The sequence below is a fragment of the Thalia democratica genome, chromosome 8 (genome assembly GCF_965202585.1).
Source record: "Thalia democratica chromosome 8, ktThaDemo2.hap1.1, whole genome shotgun sequence".
NCBI lineage: Eukaryota > Metazoa > Chordata > Thaliacea > Salpida > Salpidae > Thalia > Thalia democratica.
The window spans coordinates 24,280,512-24,306,456 of record NC_139172.1 but is presented as its reverse complement, the minus strand read 5'-3'; the positions used below and the strand labels follow the sequence as shown (position 1 = coordinate 24,306,456).

Below are 25,945 nucleotides of genomic sequence, written 5' to 3'. Positions count from 1 at the left end.
AATATTATATAATAATACCTTTTGTATTCATTGTGTAGTTAACAATGCTACTGACCTTTTTTTTATATGTTGACCAATATGAATTTCTTATGTTTTTAATATATTTTTATACTTTTAAGCTAAGTGATGTATCAAAATTGAATCTTTGCCTACAATGCACTTATTTATATTCGTTTGATAGTTTAATATAACTTATTTTTAGGTACTTTTTAAAATATTTTCTATTTAAATTTTGCACATTTTGAAGATTTGTTTAATATGAAAAAAGTTAATCTATGTTATTATTTTATTTCAATAGTTTAAAATTTGAAATTAAAATTATCGAAAGCTTTTTTATATTAAAAATTTAGATGAAACTAAATAACTTGATGGCAACAACTTTTTCAAAATTTGTTCAATTTATAAATCATAATTTTCTTTAATGGCTGCCAGAAAAAGATTTGTTGTTCAGTTGTAAAGTAATTATGGAGTAATTATTTTTTAATTTGATGTTTAAGTAGGCTGTAATTTGTAATTAGATTAATCATTTCATAAGTTTTTTAAGATCGTTAATAGATATTTTACTTTTTACAAAAAAAAAAAGTGTTTCAGTCTATGTTTATGTAGAAACTTGAATGTTGATTAATTTAAAATTTTGCTATTTTTTATTTTGTGCCTTTATTTTTAAAATTTAATCAGTGCTTTAAACAATGCCTTCTGTACTTTTATTCTGATAATTTTTCTTTGTTGTATCTTTTTCTTATTTCACTGTGCTTTAACTTTAATTTTTGAAAAACAATTTTTTTTTTCTTTTTCATTTGCATATAGATAATTATGAAAATACTTTCATTAATTAATTTATTTTTGTGTAACGCAACACCGAAATAATGTATAACAAATAAATAAACATTCTTGCAAGCCAAAGATTGAACAAGATTTTTATGATAAGATTGAATATTATTTTTTAACAATCGTGATCTGAGTACACATCAAATATTTTATAATTCAAAGAAGTAAATATTAAAAATATGAACAGGTAAAAGTTGCAATAAGGTCTTTTTGTAAGAGATTTAATTCTCATATTTTGTTGAAAGACTTTTTGCGTTGGATACTTATTGCTAGTTACAATATTCTATCTTAAATTGAGCTTTTAAGAGCTGGTTGTTTGACTCTATTTAAAATATAAAAAGATTAAACTAATTATTTTATTAATGTTTTGCAAATATATAAGTTTTTTTTCCACTATGTTAAATATACTGTTTTAAGAGATAATATAGCTGTAAGCTGATGAAATTGAGAAAATATATTTTAATGACCTGGTATTTATTATACTACAACTTTGTCTTTTGAGCTAATCAATAAAACAAATTTTTTTTTTTCTTAATGTTGGACTTTTCAAATATTTTTGTGCTAATTTTCTTTTAAAGAAGGACCTTTGATAACTGCGTAAAGTTTAAAATTACAAATTGGTCTAATCAGGGTTCGTGCGCTTCAGGCTAAATCAGTTTTTTTGAAAAAAGTTGAAAAACGTCAGGCTAAATCAGTTTTTTATTCAAAAATTTTAGAATCTCAGTTTTGTCAGTTAAAATGCTTGAAAAATTTTGATTATAGAAATTTGAGAAATCTCAAATTGGGATGTGAATTAAATTCTAAATAAAGATTTACTTTTTAAAGACAAATTTAGTCAGTATTTGTAAAAATAAATGCTTTTGTTGAATCTCCAAAAAATTTTAAGAATCTTCATTATTATGTTTTGAGTAGATTATATACGTCATAATTATGAAAAATCATAAAAAAATACAGTTTGAACATTACAGTTTAGTTTAGTTCAACAACTTAGCTGTTTGTTTACATCAGCTATGTTTTTCAGAGCTTGATTGGTTGAACTGTTTTAATTTCTTAATTGATTGATTAATTTTAATATAACACTTATTTTAAACTTATCACTGAATTTGTTATGTTAAGGGCATAGGGGGGTCAATCACCTTTTTCACAATTTAGTCTTAGTTTATTGAGTTGTAACTAAGCTATGAGTTGCTTTTTACAGATTTTTAAAGCTCAAAATATTTTTGAGATAAAGCTGGTTGAAGTCAGAGACTACAGTAATACTAATCAAGACCCCCAATACCTAAAAAAACTTCTAAAGGGGATTTTCCTTACTTTGAAAAAATGTCAGGCTAAATTGGTCTCAATCAGGCTAAATGATTAAATTTCGTGCACGAACTCTGTCTAATGTTTCAAGAAACACAAAAACAAACCACAATGGACCTGAAAATGGAAAATAAAATTTGAGTTTCACTCTGATGATTAGGGTCAGAAAAATGTTACTGCATTTAGGCCATCAAAAAAGTAAATGTCACCGAAAGCTATGCCAGTTGACGCGAAGCAATTAAAAGGGTTATTGAGTAAATTAAACTTTGTTGTTTTTTAGCAACTATCAAAGAAAAAACTAGAAAAAAATACTTTCACTTAAAAATTTCTTTTTTAGTCGAGAAAAGTGTTTTTGTTTAATGAGTTTTTTTAGTAGTTTTATCTACTTTTTTGTACAAGATAGTTGCTTTTTGTAGGTACTCTAGTAAACTTTTACATGTTAAGGTGTATTAGACACGGTTTGGGTACATATTTATATACACTAAAATCTTTAGATCCAGTATATAAAAATTAGAAACATAGTTTTTTTGCGAGTTTTATTCGACGTGTTCTTCGAAATATTTGAAGTTTTATTGAGTAATTTTAGCCGAAAACGTTCTTTTTTAAAAAACGAGATATAATCTTTTTCTTTGGAATACAATCAGCATTAACAAGCTGTTAAGAAAAATAAATAAGACATTTAAGTGAAATTGCCTCCTTTTTAATTGCAATCTAAATGTGTTTTTAAACATATAAGGATCATAGAGGAAAATGTTTAAGAATGCTTTAGTATGACGACTTTTGTTCTAATATGATTTTTTATTGAAAAATTGTTCAATACAACTTAAGACTACATTAAAAGGGTATGTGTCAAATATGCACAAAGGTACACTTTTCACGAGCTGATTTTTTTTTACTATCACTTACTCTTTGTCGGTTTATTTTTTACTGTTACCCCTTAAAGATGGTCGGTAATTTTATTCCAGTTTTTTACTCTGGTGCAAAAGTAACCCTTCGTGCATATTTGACCCGTCCCGAACTTAAAGTATAAACTTTAAAAACGTTACGAATGTTGACTTAATACAAAATTTAACTCCTTAATTTTACTAAGTTTTGAGTGTAGTATAAAATTCTAAAGCTGTTAAGAAATTTTATGGTGTAAAGAAAAAATTAGTCGTGTTTAATTTATTTATAATTCATAATGGAATTTATAATAGTTATAGAGACTTTTTGTCCTTTAAGTCACTTCACGTCTTATAATATAAATCTTTTATAAACTTTGTCAGCCTCTAAACTTTGTAATAATTAACCATTTTATTTATATAACTTAATTTTAAGATTAAAACAAATTATTTTAGATTACTTCGTAAAATACTATCTTCAAATAACTTTGGGAACCTAATTTATGGAATTAAAATAACCATGGTTTTGAAAAAAAGGGTAAAATAAGAGCAAAATCAGTTGTATATATATTTTTTTGTATAAAAATTTTCTATTTAGTTCAAAGTTTAACTAGCGTTTTAAGATCTGTTTTGTTTTATGTATAATTTCCTACACTTCGATATTTTTCAAATAGTGTTACTTAAAAGTCAATAAAAGTGTTAACCTCAAAGTGTACTATACTCTAAATAGGTTTTTTAGGTTTTACACTCATAAGTCAAAGTGATCAAGTGTGTAAGCTTAAAAACTACATATGTTTTAATTTTCTAGTTAAGTTTTACAGAACCTTGTACTTGAAATACTTATAATAGCTAAACAAATTAGAAAAAATTATCACCAATTTAGCTTTTAGAATGGTTAAGGCTAACTGAAAAAAAAAATTGAAACTAACTTTCTTTTTCTGATCTTCTTATTGGTAAAATTACCTAACATTTTGATATTAGAAAAACATGTGACAATTTTTAGAGCACAGTATTAAAAAAAAGAAACTTAACAAGCTAAAAATAGCTTTTATCCTTGTTTGTTGCTATGAATTTACTTTTCTCTTTAAATTAATTTAAATTAACTAACAACAAATTTAAGAATTTATTTTTTTACTGCAAACTATTTTATAAAGCAACACGTTTTTTTACAGGATCAAATAGCAACTATAAAGCTACAGTTTTGGAAAACATTACTAGTAGTAAAACTTAAAAAAAAAATATCTTCACATGCGTCTTCAGTATTTCCGGTTCCATAACAATAAAAGTTACATAAGTGAATCTTACTTAGTCAGACACAGCAAATTTAGATACAGTTTATGAGCTATATTATACTGGGTTTGCGAGATTAAGTACATTTATTTACTGTTTTTTTTTAAGGTATCTATAACAAGTTTAAAGCACTACAGTTGGTTACGTAAGGTTTTTTGGAACGAATTAGTAAAACAAGAGAAGCTTATCTAATACAAGCTACATATGTTATCATTAAAAAACAAACAAATCTTAATTTTTGACAAAAGTTTAAAAGTTTGCTTACGATTTGAAAATGTGTTAGACTACCAAAAATTTTTGTAAAAAGCAAAACTCTGTGACTTTGTTTTTGAAAAATATTAAAAACTTAATGATTAATAAAAAGGTTTGTTTTAATGAACTTGCATTAGAACGGGACTATAGTAAAAAACAATTAAACAATTTGTAATGTTAAATGCTAATAGAATTGTAGTAGATATACTAAACTAACAAACTTATACCAACAAATCATGTTCATCAACGCCTAAAAATACACACAAGCAACACAAAATGCACTTTTTACAGAAACAAAGTATTGAGATCTTTTTACGTGTATTAAAAAGATTAAAGTCTAGTAGTTTCAGAAATGTGATACACAGTTAGCTAACAACTTAATTTTGTGTTTTTTATTGTTTTTTATACAAACATTAGCAGTTAAAAAAGTAGAAATTCAAAACGTTTTAATATAACAAGTATATTTTAATTCATTTAAAGGTACTTTTGTTTTAAATTATGCTACCATTGCCTAAAGAGTTTTTTTTCATTTGTACAAAGTAAATATTTTTAAACAAATTAGATGACTTATAAGTTTCTTTAAGTATTAATAGTGTTAAAACTAGCGATTAAAATTAAAAAAAGTTTTAGTAATGGAATTCAAAACTTTATCGTACAGTAAAAAAAAGTTAAAATGTTTTACGATAAAAGTAAACTTAAAAATTTTAAATTGATAAAACACTTATGCATTAAAAATTAACATCTTATTTGTCTTTTGTAACATCAATTTAAATAAAAGCTGCACTAAACCTTGTTTTTCTTACTTAAATGTATTTAATGTAGGATAAAAAATTTAAACACAGATACTAAAAGAATTAAGCAAGAACTTAAAAAATTTTCACCTAATTATTTGTTTTTTTATGAAAATTTTGTTTAAGCTTCAGTTATGTATAAAAAATCAGAACAAATATTAATTTCCTCCGTATTTGCTTTTCTTTTTCTTCCTGCAAGAATTCTTCCAACATAAGTTTTGACACTTGTGACACAATCCGTCTATTTCTAAATTTTTGTTAGATACTTGATTATATTTTATTCAGCAATGTATATTTATATTTATTTCAATAACCAAATTACTTTTTATATTAAAAAGGTTCTACTTTTTACAAAGTAACATCCTTTATAATTTAATATTTACTTATTTATTGAAATAAGATATTATAAAAAATTAATTGATATAAAACTTAGAATATTTGTTAGGATTTTACATTACAACAGCAGTTGTTATGTGAAATCTAATTTATTTAAATAAAAATTTTTATAAAATTTTGAATTAAATTTTAAAAAGCTTTCTGTCACTTGAAGTTACAGCTATAAACAGTTGTAATATCACTTTTAATGAAAGTCTTGAATTCAATACTTCTAAAATAAACATTAATAACTCTTATTATAAATTCAAATTTTATAGTTATTTTAATGATAAAAAATATGTTAAATTATAATGATCTATTTTAAAACAGTTTATAACGTATTTACACAGAGATGGTAAATACGTATGAAGAAAAAAGTTTTGTAAATTTTATACTGTAACAAAAATTTTATTTAAAAGCTAAGTAAAAGCACGAGTCAATAACAAAGTTGTTACTATTAACTACTAGTTAGCTAAAAAGGCTGAAATTTTAAGATTTAGCTTGAGTTCTTTAATTAGTTTCCTGTTTTTCTTTCTTTTTATAAATTTAAAACTGTAAAAAGTTTGAAAAAGCATAAGTAGTGCTACAAGAAAGTAGGAACTAAGTTAATCAATGGATTTGAAATTATTTAAACTATGCAAAAACTGCAAGAACATTTATTTGTATTGTAGATTAATTACAAAACTTTGATCCATTGAAAATTATTTAAAAAATGGTTTTGTTGAAACTTTATTTCTATGATGTAGAAGATTGTAAGCTCTAAGTTTATTTATATAGCTTCTATTTAAATAACGCATTTATTTCAACTGAAGATCTAATTAGGTTTTTAACTGAAGGAAAAATTGGTTTAAAATCAACTTCGAGAATCAATAAATTTTAAGAAGTTATACATAAACTTGTATAATGAATGTATCAAAAAAAGTGTTTGGTTTGTTTAAAAAATGAAACTTTTACTGGTTTTAAATTTATACCTATACAAAAAACTTGTTGTTTGTTTAAAGGAGCATTTTTTTTAGCACTAAAAATTTCAAAAGAAACTGTAACTTAGTTCAAACCAATTTTTGTTTTAATTTATTGTATTGACAAAACCATTTGAGTAATATAAAGTTGTTGATATACATAATTTTCAAACCTACTACTTTCAAGTTGACTATAACAAATGAAATTTCTTAGTCATTTCAAAGTAAACTTTACTTATTGATCAAGATGAATGTTTTTTTTTGAGTATAAGAACTTCATCAACCAATTACTCATTTAGCTTAACAACGATAGCGTTTAACAATTAGAAGAAAATGAATAACTATGAACTTAAACCAGCTGAAAAATTAAATTTATTAACACAAACAACCTTTCAATTTTTTTTAAGAAAGCAACTAGCGATTTTAGGTATTTGAAAGTTCTGCTAAAACAAATTACTCTAATCTTCTGCTTGCTTACCATGGCAAATGTTCGGAAGCTTCTGCCGGCAGCAGAGTATCTGCATGAACCACTTCGCCTTCGTAAGCTTGCACTCTTCCCCTCTGGCCACGCTCCTGAAGCTCACTGCGCCGAACCCCGAGCCGGCACCTTCGGCGTTATCAACCATTTTCAGGTACTTTTTGGCGCAACCACCAATTTTGTTGTCGTCGTCTTGCGAAGCTGCGTTGGTTCTTGAAGTCGTGTTTCCGAACTGTTGATGTAATAAAAAATAATCAAACTTATAAGCTGACGTGTTTTTTTTTTGAATTCTAAAAAACAAAAATAAATAAGTCTCACCCCTAAAATATCGCAGCATTTTTTCTCTTCTTCGGAATTTGAAATCCATAAACAGTAATTGTTGGAAGCCTTTTCTGTTGCAACTGAGAAAAAAGAAAACAGCATAATAAAAATGTTTAGAAGTGTTTTAACCTAAAATCATAATACTTTAAATACAACATATTTAAAAATAATATAAATATTTAATATATAACGTTTTTGATTTAGTAAAATAAAACAGTTTTAGCTGCTTACGAGTATTTTTTTTAAATCAACAGTTTAAGAATTAAAAAAGAACTTATATAGGCTATGATGATTTTTTTACGGATGACATGTATTATTTATCCGATTTCTGAAAACGGTTGCAATTGTTTATTTTTATTTTCTTATTATACTTTATTAGTAGCATTTATACATTATTAGTAGTACATTTTAGACTTACTTATAATTTAAGAGTTTTAATAAATAAGTAAGTATAAAACTGCTTAATATAATTTTAAATTAAGCTTTTTTTAAACTTATCAAGGTGGTTATTTTTGCTTTATATTTTAGCAATAAATGGTTACATACAGATTACTTTGTTAAATTTTAGAATGTAAATAAAAATTACTAACTGCCTTCTGCGTAAACCCCGGAACTTTCAGCTTCAACTTCAATTGCTGCAGTGTTGCTGCTCAAACCTTCTACGATCACGTCTGTTCCATCATTTTGATAGTCTTCTTCGTACAAATAGTCTTCAGTGTCGTTTGAAAACCCACCGTAGTCGTACTCGACCGGATCGGCGGAGAAGTTTGAAAAAGATTCCATGTTCAGCTGGTCTTGCAGTATAATGTTTGCAATGTCTTCGTATTCGTAGTTTAAAGTTTCAATTGGATTCGAAAAAGTTTCTCCTGGATAATTATGACTAATGGTTAAAAGTAGAGTTTCATAAGCCATCAAACTTCGCATGGCGTGAAAAATTATTTATTTAATTACTTAAAAATTTTAAATACTAATATATTTTTCATTAGCAAAAAAAGCACCGATTAGTCTGTTACTTGCTGTGGTTTTATTTTCTACAAACTTATTTTCAGTATAAGCTTTACTGTGTGAAAGTGTGCATTTTTTGTATAGTTAAAAGTTATTTTGTGTCTGAAAGCATCTTAGACTGAGTTTCGATTCACTACTACTTTGCATTGAACCCCTTATGTATACTATAAATCATTACTGTACTTGTTTAATAAAAACAACCTATTCTAAAAAATAAAGTAAACTAAAGAAACATAAAATACATAGAAAAAATGTAAACTTGTTTATCACATAAAATATCTGCAGCAAAGAAAACTTTTTAGTATGGAAAGTTGTATATCAAATACGTTAAAAAAAGGCGTTTCCTATTATTAAAAGACTTAAATTTTTACTTATAAATTCTAAAAAGGGGTTATTGTTGTACAAATTTTTTTTTTTAGTTTTTCTAATTTTTATTGAAATTGTATCAATTAAAACTGTGCTAACAGTTAAAAAAACAGTTTTTGTTTTAACCAAGACGTATTTTTAAATTTCTGAAGTCATTTTAAATTTTTTAGACAGGTAAACAGATTTTCAAAAAATTACACCATTGTTAAATTCTTAAAATTTAAACAGTAGTTGAATAAGTCATTTTTTCAGCTCATTGAAATTTGACTCCATTCTTAAATAAAACAATTAAGAAGCTTAGAGTAACTCTACTATACATTTAAAATAAGATTTATTTTTTTACTTTAATTGTTATGCTAGTATTATAAACCAAAAGCTTACCGGAAAGTAGAATTGAAATCGTAATAAATAATGCATTCATATTTCCAACTGATTGAAAAAAAACTCAAAATTTCACGAATTAAATTTTTAAACTACTGTAAGTTAATTATAAACTGAATTAGAAAGGAAAGTAATGAAAAGTCATACTTTTACACAATTTTTATAAAAATCTTGAACAAATTAAGGTAGTCTTATGATTAAAACATGCTTTTTTACGCTGTTTTGATTTTGTGCTCTATCTCAACATCTTAAAAGTCAACTAATAAGAAAGCATTGCTTTAGTAAATAGGTTTATATGTCTTATAACCTTAAACTATGTACTTTAGTTCACATTAAATGCTATATTTTGCAACTTAGTTAAATACAGTTTTAAGTATAAAAAACACGAAAAATCTTAAAAATAAAGTTATTAAAGTAAATTTTTTTAAACATAACTTAAAAAAATTTTGATATAAAAAACCTAGACTTCCTATACTCTTAAATTTTAAACGTAACTGACTCAAGTCACAAATATAAAGATTTATTAAATGACAAAAAACTTTTCGTTTCTATATACAGTTTTGTTTGCATATAAAGTTTAAGTATAATTGTAGTTTAAAAAAACTTACCCTGCTTAAAAAAAAAAAAACTAAATAGCGTAAACAAGTTTGTAAAAACTAAGTTCATAACATAAAAAAATATAAAACATGAAAAAAACAGCTAATGAAAAATTAAAACGTCACATGCAAAAACAGTTAGTTGTGAACTGCTTAAAGTTCAATGTATAAACAACAGATGCTAACGGGAAATTTATTTAAAATGCTTTCTTCCCTTTTTTCTTGTATTCTTTTTTGAGTCAAGGGTTATGCGCAATTTGATACTTTTGAAAGTTTCAAAATACATAACCGTTGAATCATTGACAAGTTTTAATCAAGGATAACTATTTCAAACTTTCTATTTTTTTGAAATTAAAATTAGCAGGTTAATTTTTTAAAATGCAAATTAACCACAATAGTCTAATTAAAACAATTAGTAATATTTAGGTCTAAGTCTTATTTAATTATAGTCTTAATTACAAAAGCTGGTCTTAGTACTAAACCATTAAAAATACATAAGTAGTGTTGTTAAGCTCAGCAGTTCTGTAGGTATAAGTTGCTTAGATTAGTAGACCTAAAGCATTCATTCTATTTGAGCAAGTTAACGTTTTGTGGTTAATAATTTAATTATATTACTTCCCTAATTCAATTAAACTTTTTTTTTCAGTTTTTGGTTATGAAGGTGTTTGTATATTTCTCAATTAAGTCAATAAAATGAAAAAGGTCATACACTCAAAATTTTAAGTTTTTTAATAACTTTTTGATTTTTACTAACATTTAGTAAAAACAGGAACTACAATTTCATATTTTTATTAACAAGTTATTTTTAAGTTAAAGTTGTTATCTGTTAAATAAATTATTAAGCTGGAACATAATTTTTTTTTTGCTTTTTAACTTAGGATGACAAAATTTTAACTGATAAATAAAAGTAAGTGTGTAAAAAAAATACACTCAATTCGTTGTAAATGTTAAAAAAAAAAAACAACTACATCCAAAAGCAGTGTTATGTTATAAATTTAAATACTTTTCAAATCAATAATGTATTTTATTATTAAAGCTAGTTAGTATATCAAATGTATCATTAATTTATAACTTTAACTAAAATGGATTTTAATTGTACTTAGATCTAACAGCTTGTCTGTTGTAATTTTCAATAGTTTAATAATTTTTTGTACTTAAAAACTTTAAAATTTTTGATTTACATAACAAACAAAAGAAAACTAACTGATTTATTTGGCTCAAAAGTAATTAATGCATTCTATAAACTCTAAATTATATACGTTTCTTTAAATTTTTAACGAAATATACTATCTGATTTCTAATATTTATATAAAGCTCGTTATTGTATAAAAATTTTCTGTCTAATTTGTTTATATTGATATTTTAAACAATAAAAAACTTAGACTTAAAATTTAAATTAAAACGTACAAATTATTAAAGTACTTTGTTTCGTTATTAAAAGAAAATTTCAATTAACAAATTGTTAGATAAAATTTAATGTTTAAAGAATCTAATTATAATCAATTACGACTATAACATTCTAATTAAGTTTAACTTTGAACAAACTAATTAACTAGTAGCATAATTACAATATTAATTTTATTACTTTTCTTTAAGTTTAAATTTCCTAAAAGCTTTGTTATTACTTATAGTGCCTTGAAAGTATATAGCCGAGAAAGCTTATTATATTTTCTTTTTAGAGTTGGACTGATCAAGTTCTATATTTTTAACGGCTATAGAAAAGGGTTAATTAGAAAAATTAACTTATAGCTTAAATAAAAACATTTAAATTCATGTTTTTAAATATTTAATGAGGTTTGGCCGGATTTTGTGAGTATAGGGCAATATTTTATTAAAAATTCTACGCGGTTCGAGATAAACTAGAAAAGTTTTAATAAAAGAAAACTGAAAACAAAACATTTCTAAAACAATTGTAAAATAAAAACAATTAAGAGTACACTTCTTAATAATTATCATAAAAGCTCAAACTTGATTGTTTTACTAGAGTTTTTTTCGACCTAAAAATACGTCTTGAACCGGCTTGTGGGCCACAGTTTGATGTCCCCTAAGTTCAGTCTAAAAGTTCTATAGAACTTATACAAAGCTAAAAAAGTTATTTTATTCTTAACTAGCTTACTCATTATAAAAATCCCATTAAAGAAACAACTGTGGCAATTGAGTTTTAAACTCAGTTTTCAAAGTTGTTGTGTTACGATTACAAAAGTGATATTTCTTTTTTTTTTCTTAATAGTTGTATACTTTATAAACTTTTAAATTTAGATTTTCGACTACTGTTCTAAATTAAACTGTATTACTATGTAAAAAATTCAATATGTTTAAGATGAAAGTGGAAAAACTTCTATTTTATAGCACTTTAACAAAAAAAAAATAACGTAAAAACTATTTACAAGTAATTTTTCATCATTTAAGTTTTTTAAAATAGTTAACTTGAAAACCTAATCTACTTATTGCTAAAAAATACTTAATTAAAACTTAAGTCAAAAAATATTTTGTTTCTATTGAGTTGTATAAGAGTTTTAAATTAGCTATTTTAAGCTATGAAGCTTTTAATAAACATAAAAGAATACATACTTTTAAGTAAATAGATAAGCTATACTTCCATACAATGGTACAATTAACATGGTTTACACTAAATGTATTCAGTTGAAAACACCTTCTCGAATGAACAGATACATTCAATATAGAAGTTCAGAAATTCAGACTTTCTCTTTAAATAAATATAAACTTACCAAAACAGTACTACGTAGAAACTAAAGGTTAGTGCCAAGTTTAATTAAGTTAAACAAACTAGATAAATTATTAGTTATCTTGACCTCAGTAGCCCTACCGCTTAACTTAATAAACAAAACGAACCACTGTAAAAATACTTTCAAATTTAATTTACTGACTCATTAAAAACTGCTCTAAACAAGTTATTTATGTTTAGTGTAGCTTTTTACATATTGTTTTTTTATAAATAGATTCTATCAATTGCACAAATCGCTCTTTTGTAAACTATAAAATTATAGCTAAGACTTTTAACACTTAAAGAAAATATGTCAATTTAAGTTTATGCGCTAAATATGAGTCATAAAACAATTATTTAAGTACTTGACAAAATGCATCTTTTCTATTTTAGTCCTTATATTTAAACGAAAATTACCGAAATAGAACTAATTTAAGTTGTTAAGTAGTATGACTGGACCTTTAATTACTATAAGTATAGGAAATTTTTGAATATATGAACTGTTTTTAGTAAGCTTATTGTGATAAGTTTTCATTGTTTAGGAAACCTTTAAAAGTTCAGCTTCAAATATTTTAAGATTTAACAACTGTTTTTACTAATTCAGATAATAAATTTTATAAGCGATTCGTCTAATTTTAAACTTATACTTAGTTTAAGTAAATAAGTTTACCAAATAAAATAGTTTTACTAGGTTATATATAACCAAATTACAAAAAAAAAAGACTTTATAAACGAAAATATTTACTTAAATTGTTTAAAGTTTACCTGAAATTGTTTAGTGTTTGATTTCAAAACTTTAACTTTTATTTATGCCATATTTTAATTCGTTTTAACTCATATTTTCATTGTAAACATTATTATTTCCACATTATGTTTTAAAATGTGCGTAGCAGGGGCGTCGCGTGGGGTGGAACGCTGGAGCTGTAGCTTCACCTTAAAAAATTATGCAAACTTTTTTTGTGATTTTAGAGTTTAAGCCTTTAAACACGCTGCTTTAAACGGGCCCCTGCTTCAGCTGTACAACCCCAAACTACTTCAAAGTAACTTTATTTCAAAGCTTAGGAGTTAAGCTTCAAAATGGTATAAAAAAGTTATATTAATCTAAAAAAAAAAGTTATCTTATTATGAAATTGTACAAAAAATACAGCCAAATGTGTACATGAACGTCGTTAAATTCCCTGCTAAATTAGTATTTTTCAAATTTATATATTTGATGTACAAGATGTTCGTAAAATTAGAGCTGCAAGCTTAATCTGTATCAGCTGCATCTTAATTGTTTACAAGTTTTCAATACAAAATATGTTGAAAAGTTGAATTCTTGAGCTGCATGAACTTTCAGCACCATGTGCATTAAATCATTATCGTTCTTGAAAATTTACTACAACGCGAGAACAATAAGACAAGTTGAACTTGAGCAGAATGACTCGAGGAGGGAAAACTCGAGCAGGTGCAGTTCAAGCAGGGAAGACTCGAGCAGGAGCATTTCAAGCAGGGAAGACTCAAGCAGGAGCAGTTCAAGCAGGTAAAACACGAACAGGGGCAACTCGAGCAGGAACAATTCGAGCAGGAAAAACTCGAGCAGAAGCAAATCGAGCAGGAAAAACTCGAACAGGGGCAACTCGAGAAAGAAAACACTCGAGCAGGGGCAACTCGACCAGGGAAAACTCGAGCAGGAAAAACTCGAGCAGGAACAATTCGAGCAGGAACAACTCGAGCAGGGGCAACTCGAGAATAAATAAACTTGTTTTTTATTACTAGTTAGACAAGTCATAAAATTAAGCTAGTAAATTCATAATTGTGCAGAAATTTACATGGACATAAATAAAAATGAAAGTAGCTATAGTTGTTAAGAAAGGGTGATGATTTACAAAGGTATGAGATATGTGTTTTTTAGTTTATATTATTTGTTATATCTTATTTATTTTTAAATTAAACAAATATGTTCAACTTTTTTCTAAACTTTTTTTTATTTCTTCATATTACCTTTATGGTTTTAATCTAAATGTTTCAAACTATGAGATATTTTAATTTGACAATAACAATATGCAGCACCCCCTAACAAAAAAACCACGCGACGCCACTGGTGCGTAGTATATCATTTTATAAATTAGAACATTTGTGTACCCAACATTGTAAGGTAAGCGTTTTTAAAACAATGAAAAGTATTGCCAAATGCTATTTAAAACAACCAACAATTTTTATACATTAATAAAATTATTTTGCTTTCAAAATGTTGCAATGTTACAACAATTGCTTTATAACGTAATATTAGTTTAATAATTTTAAAGTATTTAAATTTAGTACAGATTTTAAAAGATGACTACAATAAAAGTAATTTATTATTAAATAACTTAAATCAAAACCCTCAAGTTAGTTTTCTTTTGACTTAAATTTACTTGGTTTTCTGCAGTATACATAGAATAGTAAAAATGTTCTAGTAAAAGCAATTTTTTGGTGATTATCTTTGTTTTGTTGAAGTTAAACTGGTTTTAAACTTGTAATAATATAAAGAAAATAAAATTTTCTATGTAATTATTTCTATTATAAATTACTAAAAATCAAAAGTTGTAGTAACCTCTTAAATTTGCTAGGTTACAAGTTTAATTTTAAAATAGAACTCAACTTAAAAAGTAATTTGAAAAATTCAAAAAGCTAAAACAATATTTGTAAATCTTATGCTTTATCTTTTTCAAAAAAAAAAATTATAAAAATTAAGATTTAAGGCTCTTAAAGTGCAATTACACTACTAATTTTATTAGATTTATTTGGCAAATACTTTGTATGTTTTTCTTAATTTTAAAATTGTGATTTTACCTTGAAAATTTATGTTATCTTTATTTTTTTACTTTTTTTTGAGACTTAGCTTAGCTAAAAAACATTTACGTAGTAAGTACGAGTTAGCGGTTGTTTAAGAAAGTTTTAACCCAACTAAACAATTTTATGCGAAATGAAATTTATGTGTGTGATGTATGTTAGATTATAGTGTTAATATCTTCATTAGTTTTTTAATATTTTAGATTTTTGTTTTTTATGGTTGTTAAAACAAAATAAAAGCATTAAAAAGTATAAAGTAAAAACAGTAAACGTTTTATAAGCTGTATTTTATAGTTATAAGTTTTAAACTCGTTCAATGATAAATAATAGATAATCAAATTTAGTAAACCGTTTTATGTATTGAAGCAGTTTGTAAGAAATTATTAAAAAATCGATCGTCGTGTCTGAACTTGATGTTTTTAATTAAAAGTTGAGACGCCTACACAAGTTTCGAGTGTTTATAATTTGCTCTCTGTGGCATAACACAATAAACTTGAGCAGTACATGTAAGATCACTGTAGAGAAAATAACGCTATATTAAACGACTTTAAACAATAATCAGTTAAAAATTATCCTATATAAGCGAAATGAATTTTTTTAGGGGACAGTTATTCTGAAGCTCGCTTAAAAATTCGCTTTAGTTTGTTGTAAAAACTTTACATATTTCAAAATACAATGGTTAGTGGAAGACTATATTATATTTATTTATCGACTAATTTTACTCATTCAGACATGTATAAAGTTATTATTTAAAAATATCATGTAAAAATTTAATGTCTGATATTTTTTTTATTAAGTTTATTTACTAATGTTGAACCACGAGTTTTTAACAGGCTTTGGTACAAAAAGTATTTTTTTTATTATAGGAAACACATAGTAACAAAAAAACTCTACTTAAGTTAAGTAGGTTAATCAATTTTAAGATATATATATCAAATTCCACACTCCATTACCTTAGAACAAAAAGGAAAGATTAAGCTCGTTCTACTAACTGCAATTATTTTCAAAGCCACAACTTAATCTAAATCACAAAACAACAGAGGGAGTGCATTTCAATACACATCGGTCAGGCGGGCACGCAGATTGGCAACGCGTGCTGGGAACTCTACTGCTTGGAGCACGGCATCCAGCCGGACGGTCAGATGCCCGCCGACAAAACCCCCGGAATCGAAGACGATTCTTTCAACGCGTTTTTCAGCGAAACGGGGGCCGGCAAGCACGTTCCGAGAGCGGTGTTCGTCGACCTCGAACCCACGGTTGTCGGTAAAAATATTTGATAATTTTGCTAGGTTGTCTTATACCATAAGTGTTTTGTATAACGAGTTTTAAATATGCTTAAGTATGAATAATTTAACATATTTGATTATAGAATATACTAAAACTGTTTTTATTTTTACAATTAGAAATTTGAGTTTGTTGGATTGTTCAATAAATATTTTTCTACAAGTTATTCGAATTGAAACAATGTTAACAGACGAGGTGAGAACTGGGCAGTACCGTCAACTTTTTCACCCTGAACAACTGATCACTGGTAAGGAAGACGCAGCTAACAACTACGCTAGAGGACACTACACTATCGGTTCGTAGCTACCAGGCAATGTTTAAATTTTACACTGCTGAAAGCATGTTTTTTTAATAAATCGCTATTCTTTTTTTACAGTACTTAAAACTTTTAAAAGTAAAACTAAGTACTACTTAAAGTTTTTAACACTTTTATACTTTTAAAGGTTCATTTGAAAGGTACTTCTAAAAGAAGTTGTTGTTATTGAAACTATCAAATAGAAATCAAAATTTTAAATGAGTAAAAAATACTTAAATTAAGCTGATTTGACTAAAAGTTGTAAGGATTTTCGAAAGCATTGAAAATTATTTACTCACTAAACAACAACACGCGACTACAGGTAGAGAGATCGTAGGTACTGTTTTGGATAGAATAAGAAAGATGGCTGATCACTGCGTTGGGCTTCAGGGATTTCTGATCTTCCACTCTTTCGGGGGCGGAACCGGATCCGGTTTCACGTCGCTTTTGATGGAAAGGCTTTCCGTCGATTACGGAAAAAAGTCAAAACTCGAATTTGCAGTTTACCCTGCCCCGCAAGTTTGCTATTTGCATAGCTACTTTTAGATATTTATATAGTTTTGTAACGGCCTGAGATTATTTTTTGACAGGGTATTTTATTTACTTATCTTAGATTAACAGATTCTAGTTAAAGTATGTACATTTACAAGTTTTATAGAATTAAAAAAGCTTAAAAATAAAAGGTTTAGTGCTTTTCTTGTTTGTTAATTATTCTTTACGTTATCAATTGGAAACTTTTCGAATAAATCAAAAAGTTATTTTTTATGTTGTTAATAGTTTAGTTGTTTTATTAAATTCATAACTTAATTGATCTTTTTAATGAAAGCCTAGAATTACAGCGTCAAAAAAATACAAAGTTGACTTTAAATATTAATAAGTTTAATAAAATAAATTTTCATCAAAGTTTAAAAATAATCGGTTCAACGTAAAAAAGGAAAAGCTAATACTTGTAAATGAAGCATTTCAAAACTTTTCAGATATCAACAGCCGTAGTGGAGCCGTACAATTCAATTCTGACGACTCACAACACTCTCGAGCATTCCGACTGCGCTTTCATGGTGGACAACGAAGCCATATTTGAAATTTGTCGCAGAAACTTAGACATTGAACGTCCATCTTACTCTAATCTTAACAGGTTTGATTTTTGTTTATAAATATTGCTAACCTGAAATAATAATGCAGTCGTTTTTCTCAGACAAAACTTTACTGTATAGATTAAAAATATATTAAAAATGTATTAAAAATGTTATGTAGGTTATAATTACTTTTACTTAATTCAAAAGAAAAAAAACAAATACAACATAAATTAGTACCACTAGATGTATTTTAAACGAAACTTATACTTGCTTAAAGTTTTAATATTGGTGAAAGTACAAAGCTTTGTACCTTACAACAAAATAGACATACATATTAAAATAAAATAAATTGTTTCTTAATATTCTTTACATATAATGATAAATGTGCAAGTAGTCTAATTTAATCATTACCCGGTTTTGGTGGAAAAAATCCGACCTTGTCTAATAGAACAGTAAATTGCACAGAGCATTATTTGATTTGCACATTTATTATTTTTCTTAATCAAGCTTTTCACTTTACAGTAAATTGCGCAATACTTTTTTGTTAAGACGAACAACTATACAAAATTTGTTGAATTAAACTTCATGTTTTCGTTCAACTTCCAGACTGATCGGCCAAATAGTTTCCTCCATCACCGCCTCCCTCCGCTTCGAAGGCGCCCTCAACGTCGACCTCACCGAGTTCCAGACCAACCTGGTGCCCTACCCGCGCATCCACTTCCCGTTGGTCAACTACGCGCCGGTGGTCAGCGCCGAGAAGGCCTACCACGAGCAGATGACCGTGGCGGAGCTGACCTCGTCCTGCTTCGAGCCGCAAAACCAGATGGTCAAGTGCGACCCGCGCCACGGCAAGTACATGGCCTGCTGCTTGCTTTACAGGGGCGACGTGGCCCCGAAGGACGTCAACGCGGCCATCGCCAGCATCAAGACCAAAAGGACCATTCAGGTGTTATATTATCATGCTTAATTTACATAAATATATCAACGTATAGTTCTTAATTGTCTTAATTTTTTTTTTAACTGCTTTACTTTTTTAAATTCACTAGCATCAAGACCAAAAGGAACACTCAGGTGAAACTTGGCGTTTTTATGATATGTTACAAAAAAATATATTTTCTATCGTAATGAACAATAAGTTTAGTCAACAATGGAACATTTATCCAACTAGAATTAAAATTAAGTTTCCAACAGTGTTCTTCTAAAATTCTTTTGGCTCACCAAATGGATTTTATTACTAACGATTAACAATTCCCGAACAGTTTGTGGACTGGTGCCCGACCGGGTTCAAGGTGGGCATCAACTACCAGCCACCCACCGTAGTGCCGGACGGCGACCTGGCCAAGGTGCAGAGGGCCGTGTGCATGATGAGCAACACGACGGCAATCGCGGAGGCGTGGGCCAGGCTCGACCACAAGTTCGACCTCATGTACGCCAAAAGAGCCTTCGTCCACTGGTCAGAAGTTATGATTAAATATACTAGAATAGTCAACTGTTCCAGTGCTTATTATTTTTTTTTATTATTTGGATTAATAAAAAAAGTTTCAGGTTCTATCATCATATTTTCTACAGCTTTAAAAACTTTTCATAGAAACTTGCTTAAACGCAGGCATATTTAAGGTTTAAAATTGTTTAGGGTTTAAATTGTTTGAAAACGTTTAAGGTCTTAAAAAAATAAATGCTCTATCATAATATTTTTCTAATTTATTTACTTAAACTTTTATTCTGATTGCAGGTACGTGGGTGAGGGAATGGAGGAGGGGGAGTTCAGCGAGGCGAGGGAAGATCTCGCCGCTCTCGAGAAGGATTACGAGGAGGTGGGCATGGACTCGTCGCAGTGCGTCGACGACGAAGAAGACGATTATTGAGAATGTTGAATGATAGTAGCCTTGTTGTAAATAGCTTGTTGTAAATAGCCTTGTTGTAAATAAACTGCGCACTGGACACTGTTTCAAGTTTTATTATTTTATGGGTTTTTTATGCAAAAAAAAAACACTGCACGCTCCATTTCTTTTTAAACAGAAAAATTCAAAAGTCTATTTTTTTACACTTAGTAAATGATTTACCTATATTTTTCAAAACAACTACTGTTCTACAAAACTGTATAAATGTATTGTAAAACTCTTTTTGAAAAGCATAACCTTAAGATTATACTTGCTTACTAAAAATTTTAATTTTTTTTAACATGAGAACTTGTTACGGGTGATATTAGTTTATTATAAATATTGTAGACTAAAAAGTAAACTAGCAATTAGTTTTTGATATAGTTTTGTTTACTGAAAAAACATTAAAATGTTTGTACAGAACTAAAAAAAAGAATGTAAAGTTAACTAAACAAAAAACACCAAAAATACTATTTTTTATTGTTTATTTTTAAAGTTTGTCATAGTTTGTGTTATGAGTTAAATAATTATAAAATTTTAAAATCTTTCTGCGTTGATAAAAAAAAATTGTAACACATTTAAAAATAGTTAAAATAACTTAAATCGTTAAAAAAACGTTCAAAAACTTAAATTTGTTTGAGGACTTTTTCTTTCGCCAATAGTATTATCAGTATACTACATGACTACTTAGAAATTAAGAATCTAAGCAAATCAACTTTAAGTTTGTCTGTAGTTTCATTTCAATAGAATTCGTTTGTTGTCGACAAGTGAAAATGAGTAAAATATCAAATTATGCTGCGCTTACTCTTTTCTTGAACAGCTGTTAAAAACCTTAAAAAATAATCAATTTCGTTTAAATCAAAGCTGTATTATAAAAAAATAAGACTGAACCGGATTAAGCTTGTTGAAGTTTGTTGTAATTTTGAAGCATTATCTGTACACAATAACTAAAACCAAAAAGTTTTCCAAAATTTTATGTAAGGCTTTTATAAAGACTAATTTTTCAAACAACATATTAGCATGTATATTTACCAAATCTTGCTTATTTATAAAAACAAATATAAAACCCGAATTCTAATATAGTTTTGAAAATCAAACTTAAAAGATAACATAATGAATATAAAACAGTACAGATTTAAACGTGGTCAAATATTTATTACTTAACAGTTAACACTATTTTAATAATTTAAAAAATATAAATGGTATAGGTGAATTATATTGAATAATTAATTTTTCAACAAGTCACAAACAACAAAAAAAAAGACAATAAAGATATTTAAAAAAACAACTTTTTATAATAAAAAATAATATATCATGATATAAAGTTTAAAAAAAATTGATTAAAATAAACAATTCCGAAAAAACTATGTTCAAAAACAAATCTAGTTGAGCTTGCGGATCTCATATGCGCCCCACGCGGCCACCTTGCTGTAAACCGGCATCGCCACGAACCTCCCGGATGCCCTGTACTTTCTAATTGCGGGAATCCCCTCGAACCTCCTCTTGTATTCGCCCAGCGCCACCACGCGGCCGTCTTCGAAACACCTCGGAAAGCACATCTCGAAGTGGTCGAGAATCTCGAAGAAGCCAAAATCTATGTAGGTCAGCTGGTCCCCGGCCATCCACTCTCTGCCCCGCATCGCCCTGTCCAGCACCTGCAGCTTGTCCATCATGTCGTCGTAGCACTTCCTCGTGTTCTCCCTGAACCCGGGGTTGTACGCGTTGAGGGCGAAGACGAAGCGCAGGTCCACGAAAACCCCTTCCCCCTGGTCGCACCTCATCTCCTGCGCCTCGTCGGTGGGCAGCAGCTTCCCGTGCTTCCTCGCCAGGTACTTCATGATGGCCAGGGTCATGGACAGTTTAACGTCGCCGTCCACTATGTACGGCAGCGTGGGGTGCTCCATCTCCAGCTTGCTCTTCTTCTCGAGCCACTTGGGGAAGAAGTCGGGGGCGAGCTGCTTCATCCTCACGTCCTCGTACTCCTCGCCCAAATACTCCATCATCAGCCGGATGGGCTCCGCGTTGCCCCGGATGTTCCAGTATTGCAGCTCAACGGGCATTTTTAATAAAAAGTGCTGTGATAGGTTTTAAGTAATTAAATATTGTAGGTATGTAACTGTTTAAATATGAACTCATTTAACTGTTTATCTAAAATTAAAAGTTATATTTGTCGTTTATGCTATGTTTTCCATGATTTTTTTTAAATAAAAAGTAGTTTTAAGTGAGAAATTTTACATTTTTGTTTTTAGTCAATTTTATAAATAAAAAACCTCTTTATTAGGGGTAAAATATTGTTATCGTAGCAATACTTCAAATTATTTTTGACCATCATACGATCTGCAACTTGTTTTTAATCATAAAGATGGTACTATAAAAACAAATTAATAAACTTTTATCTAAAAAAGGCAGTCACATTTCGTTCGCCGACTTAAGAAGTTGTTCACCTCTACTATGAATTGAGTATTTTATAAAGTTATGCTTGATAAAGTATATCTATTCTATAAATAAACAAGATGATAACTATATAAGTTTTTTAATTAAAAACTACCTTTTTTTCCAAAAAATAGAAATTACTTCTAGTATATAAGATAATATAAGTCTATAGCTAAAATACAACATGTCTACAATGAAAATTTTATAGTATTTTACAGTTAAAGTTTTGTTAAATAACAATGGTTTATAAATAAACTGAGTATATCTCTATTAATGTTTTAATTACTTTTTCTAATAAGTGCATCTACTCTTTTTCCTTCTTAAAAATAATTTTATTCTGTTTTCAAGAGTTTGTAGACTGTACGCATTTGAAAATGCATCAGTTGACTTTAGCTAACTGTTGTTGAGCTATAAACATAATTGCCTAAAAAAAATTCTTTGTTTAGAAAGTCTCAAAATTGCTGAATAAGTCTACGCAGTTGTTATTTAACCAAACAAAGAAGTGAAAAAAGCAAACATAATTTGTTATTTACTTTTGAAAAGCATTTAGTCAAAGGTCGATTAGAAATTAAACTAAGCAAATAGTCAGCCTAGTCGATACTTAAATTTTTAAAAGAAATATCGGCAACAAATAAAATGAAAAGCTATACACAGCATACTTAAAAATAGAAGAACAAATTATTCCGTCTTGTTAAAGCGTTTATTGTTTTGTATTTAAAACTACTTGGTATTGTATGCATGTAAAAACTAAAAGAATTCATACATAAATTTTTAGTTAACTACTTTAATTGCTTTTATACGTATAAAGTTAAATGCCATTCACGTTATTTTTCTTATACAAAACAAAGAAAAGTAATGGTATAAAATTATTTAAATGAAATAAAACTATACAAATAGTAAAGGTTATGAAAATTTTAAGTCAACAACTATATATAACCCCGTATTTATGCTAACTTTAAACTATAAAAATAATACGTATTAAACGAGAATCAATTTTTGTAATCTTGTAAGAACTATTCTTATATTTTAAATATTATAATTTTTGGTAACTTTTAGCTTAATTAGGATATTTAGCATTGTTTACTTATGAAACTTTTACTAAAACACTATAACAAGTAGTAGCTTCTACTTGTTTCAAAAGCTAGAACGAGAAAATAACTTCAAATATTTTAGCACTCAGAAGATAAAAACAAATCAATTAAGTAAGGTAGGAAGGGTAGTATAACAAGTAGTAGTTTACTACTTGTTTCGAGAAGTACAATGAAGGAGTCAAAGATAAGTTAAGTGGAATTTACATCAAAGGAGTCAAAGTTTTAAGTGGAAAATTACAGAAAGACTTGTGCGTGACGTAGTAAGTAGAGAAGAGAGTAAAAAAAATAAATAAGTTTTCCTTAGTGTGTTAAAAGGATGTTTTGGGTTGTTGTGTTGTTGTTGACGGATTGGGCAAAGGGAATAGAAGCTCTGCAAAGGATAGTAGAATTGCTTGAGTTTTGTAAATTGTAACCAGCGTACAGTCACTAAGCTTAAGAAAACCTCGAGTCAGTTGTGGTAGAACTTCATCACGTTACTTTATCACATTGTCGTGTTTTGTTTTTAAATGTATATAAATTCACCATTCACTTAAAGTTGTTTTCTAGATACTAGATTATAAATAAGCTCAATACATTAAAGTTATTGATCGTTCCATTAGAACGTTTTATAATTATATTAGAATATATATTAGAATATATATTAGAACGTTTTAATATTATATATATATATTTTAACTAAGATTTCATGTCGTCCAAACGCTTATCGATGGACGACATAAAACGCATGACGCGGTCGCAAACTAAGGCGAAAAGCAATAATAAGCAATTACCTAACCTAACTACGACCGAGCCATCGGTCAGTGGTTATAATGGCGTCCTCCCTACAAGCACAGATGTACCACCTTTCGATGAAACAGCGAATAGCGGACCGAATGATAGAAATGTTGAAAATAAGGGCGAAGAAGGTAAAAAAACTGATACAGAAGGATTAACTTTTCAGGTCAATACACCTACTTATGACGAAGCTAGAACTTTATTTAATGATCGAATTATACAGGCAAATAAAAAAACAGAAATGGATAAAATACCTTCGACGAAGTTAGAAAATGATCAAAAAAATTTTTTTCAACAGAATAATATTTCGACCCAGGATAATTTAAACATTATTAAGAAAACAGACTATGAAATACAAATAGAAGAAATGAATAAATTACTTAAGATAAGCGAAGAAAACCTTAGAAGACAACAGGCGGAAGAAGAAATTCGTAAAATAAGGGAGAAAATTTGTGAAAATAATAATAAACTGGAAAATCTGATCACAAGTCAAAACTTTATACATACAGATAATAACATGACGCATCACATCAGTAATAACATGTATGCAAATAAAAACAACTTTTGCGACGAAGATTATATGCAGAACCAAAATATTTATAATAGAAATTTTGATAATATTAACTCAAACCATACAGTATATGGAAAATATATGGAAATGGACAGATTAATAAAAAAATTCAACAGAATAGAGAAAGTAAAAAATCCTAGAGATGTATTGGGGTATTTCCAGGAAGAATTTCATCGACTTAACATACGTGATGATTACGTGAAGTATAACATACTTATCGAAAAATGGCCAACTGAGGATGTTTCGAATTTTTATAGATTAGTGGACAGGGAACATCGAAACTTCGAATCATTCTGTGATTTTTGTGTTAATAGGGACGACTCTCTGAGCGATATTCTCAGTAAAGTACCACAATATGATGCTTCTACCCCGTTTGGTGTATTCCTCGCAGATGCAACTAAATTCGCAGAAAGCAGCAAAGTTGACCGCATAAAATTTTTCTGCTACTACTTAAGTCCACTTTCATTGAAAACAAAAATCAGAGAAAACTTTAATGAAAACTATGATATCTTCAAGAGAAGGACACAAGGTATTTGGAATTGTCAAGAGGAAAATATACCTTCCAATCCGGTAAATTATGATAGAACGCCACGAACTAATCAAATTTATAGTACAAATCCTAGAAGGTATAACAATCGAAATATCGGACATAAAAACAATAATTTTAATTACAACAATAACAACAACGGAAATTTTAGACCGTATCGAAATCATCAAATTCCAGATTTTTACTCACACAATAAAAACAATAACAATAATTGGAACTACCAACAAACTAGTGCAAAACAAAATCCGTTTACAAACCAGGGTGACTTATGCTATCAACATTGGCGATACGGAAAAGAGGCTTACTCTTGCAATAGGAAAGATTGTAAGATGAATCATCTAATTGCGAATCACCAACAACAGAAAAGTTGCAACGTTGCTGTTATGCAAACAGACTTAACAAAGGACAAGGAAACTAAGTTATACGACGAAGATAATAAAAACTGCAGTTACAAAGCAATACCAGTGGATAACACAGAAAATAGTTTTGTAAATCAAAAGAGCTCATTAACTGTAAGCATGAAAGGAACGAAAGAGAATGATATTCATGAAAGTACAATGCCTACATGTTCGGGAAATACAGATCAAATAAACAACAATCTAGAAAATATTTTGAAAAAGATAAACGAAT

The 25,945-nt window shown here is 27.9% G+C and overlaps 1 protein-coding gene and 1 pseudogene across 1 annotated transcript; one reads left to right on the top strand and one right to left on the bottom strand.

Moving 5' to 3' along the window:
* Positions 1-15,952: 15,952 nt before the first annotated feature.
* On the top strand, positions 15,953-20,048 carry LOC145842575 (tubulin alpha-3 chain-like). Its single transcript, XM_082950041.1, has 8 exons — positions 15,953-16,042; positions 16,405-16,627; positions 16,839-16,943; positions 17,266-17,462; positions 17,921-18,078; positions 18,626-18,965; positions 19,279-19,472; positions 19,752-20,048. Exons 1-8 carry the CDS (start codon positions 16,040-16,042, stop codon positions 19,882-19,884), a joined length of 1,353 nt encoding a protein of 450 aa, XP_082806167.1. The 5' UTR covers positions 15,953-16,039; the 3' UTR covers positions 19,885-20,048.
* Positions 20,049-21,281: 1,233 nt separating this feature from the next.
* On the bottom strand, positions 21,282-21,959 carry LOC145843045 (glutathione S-transferase Mu 1 pseudogene; annotated as a pseudogene).
* Between the last annotated feature and the right edge of the window lie 3,986 nt (positions 21,960-25,945).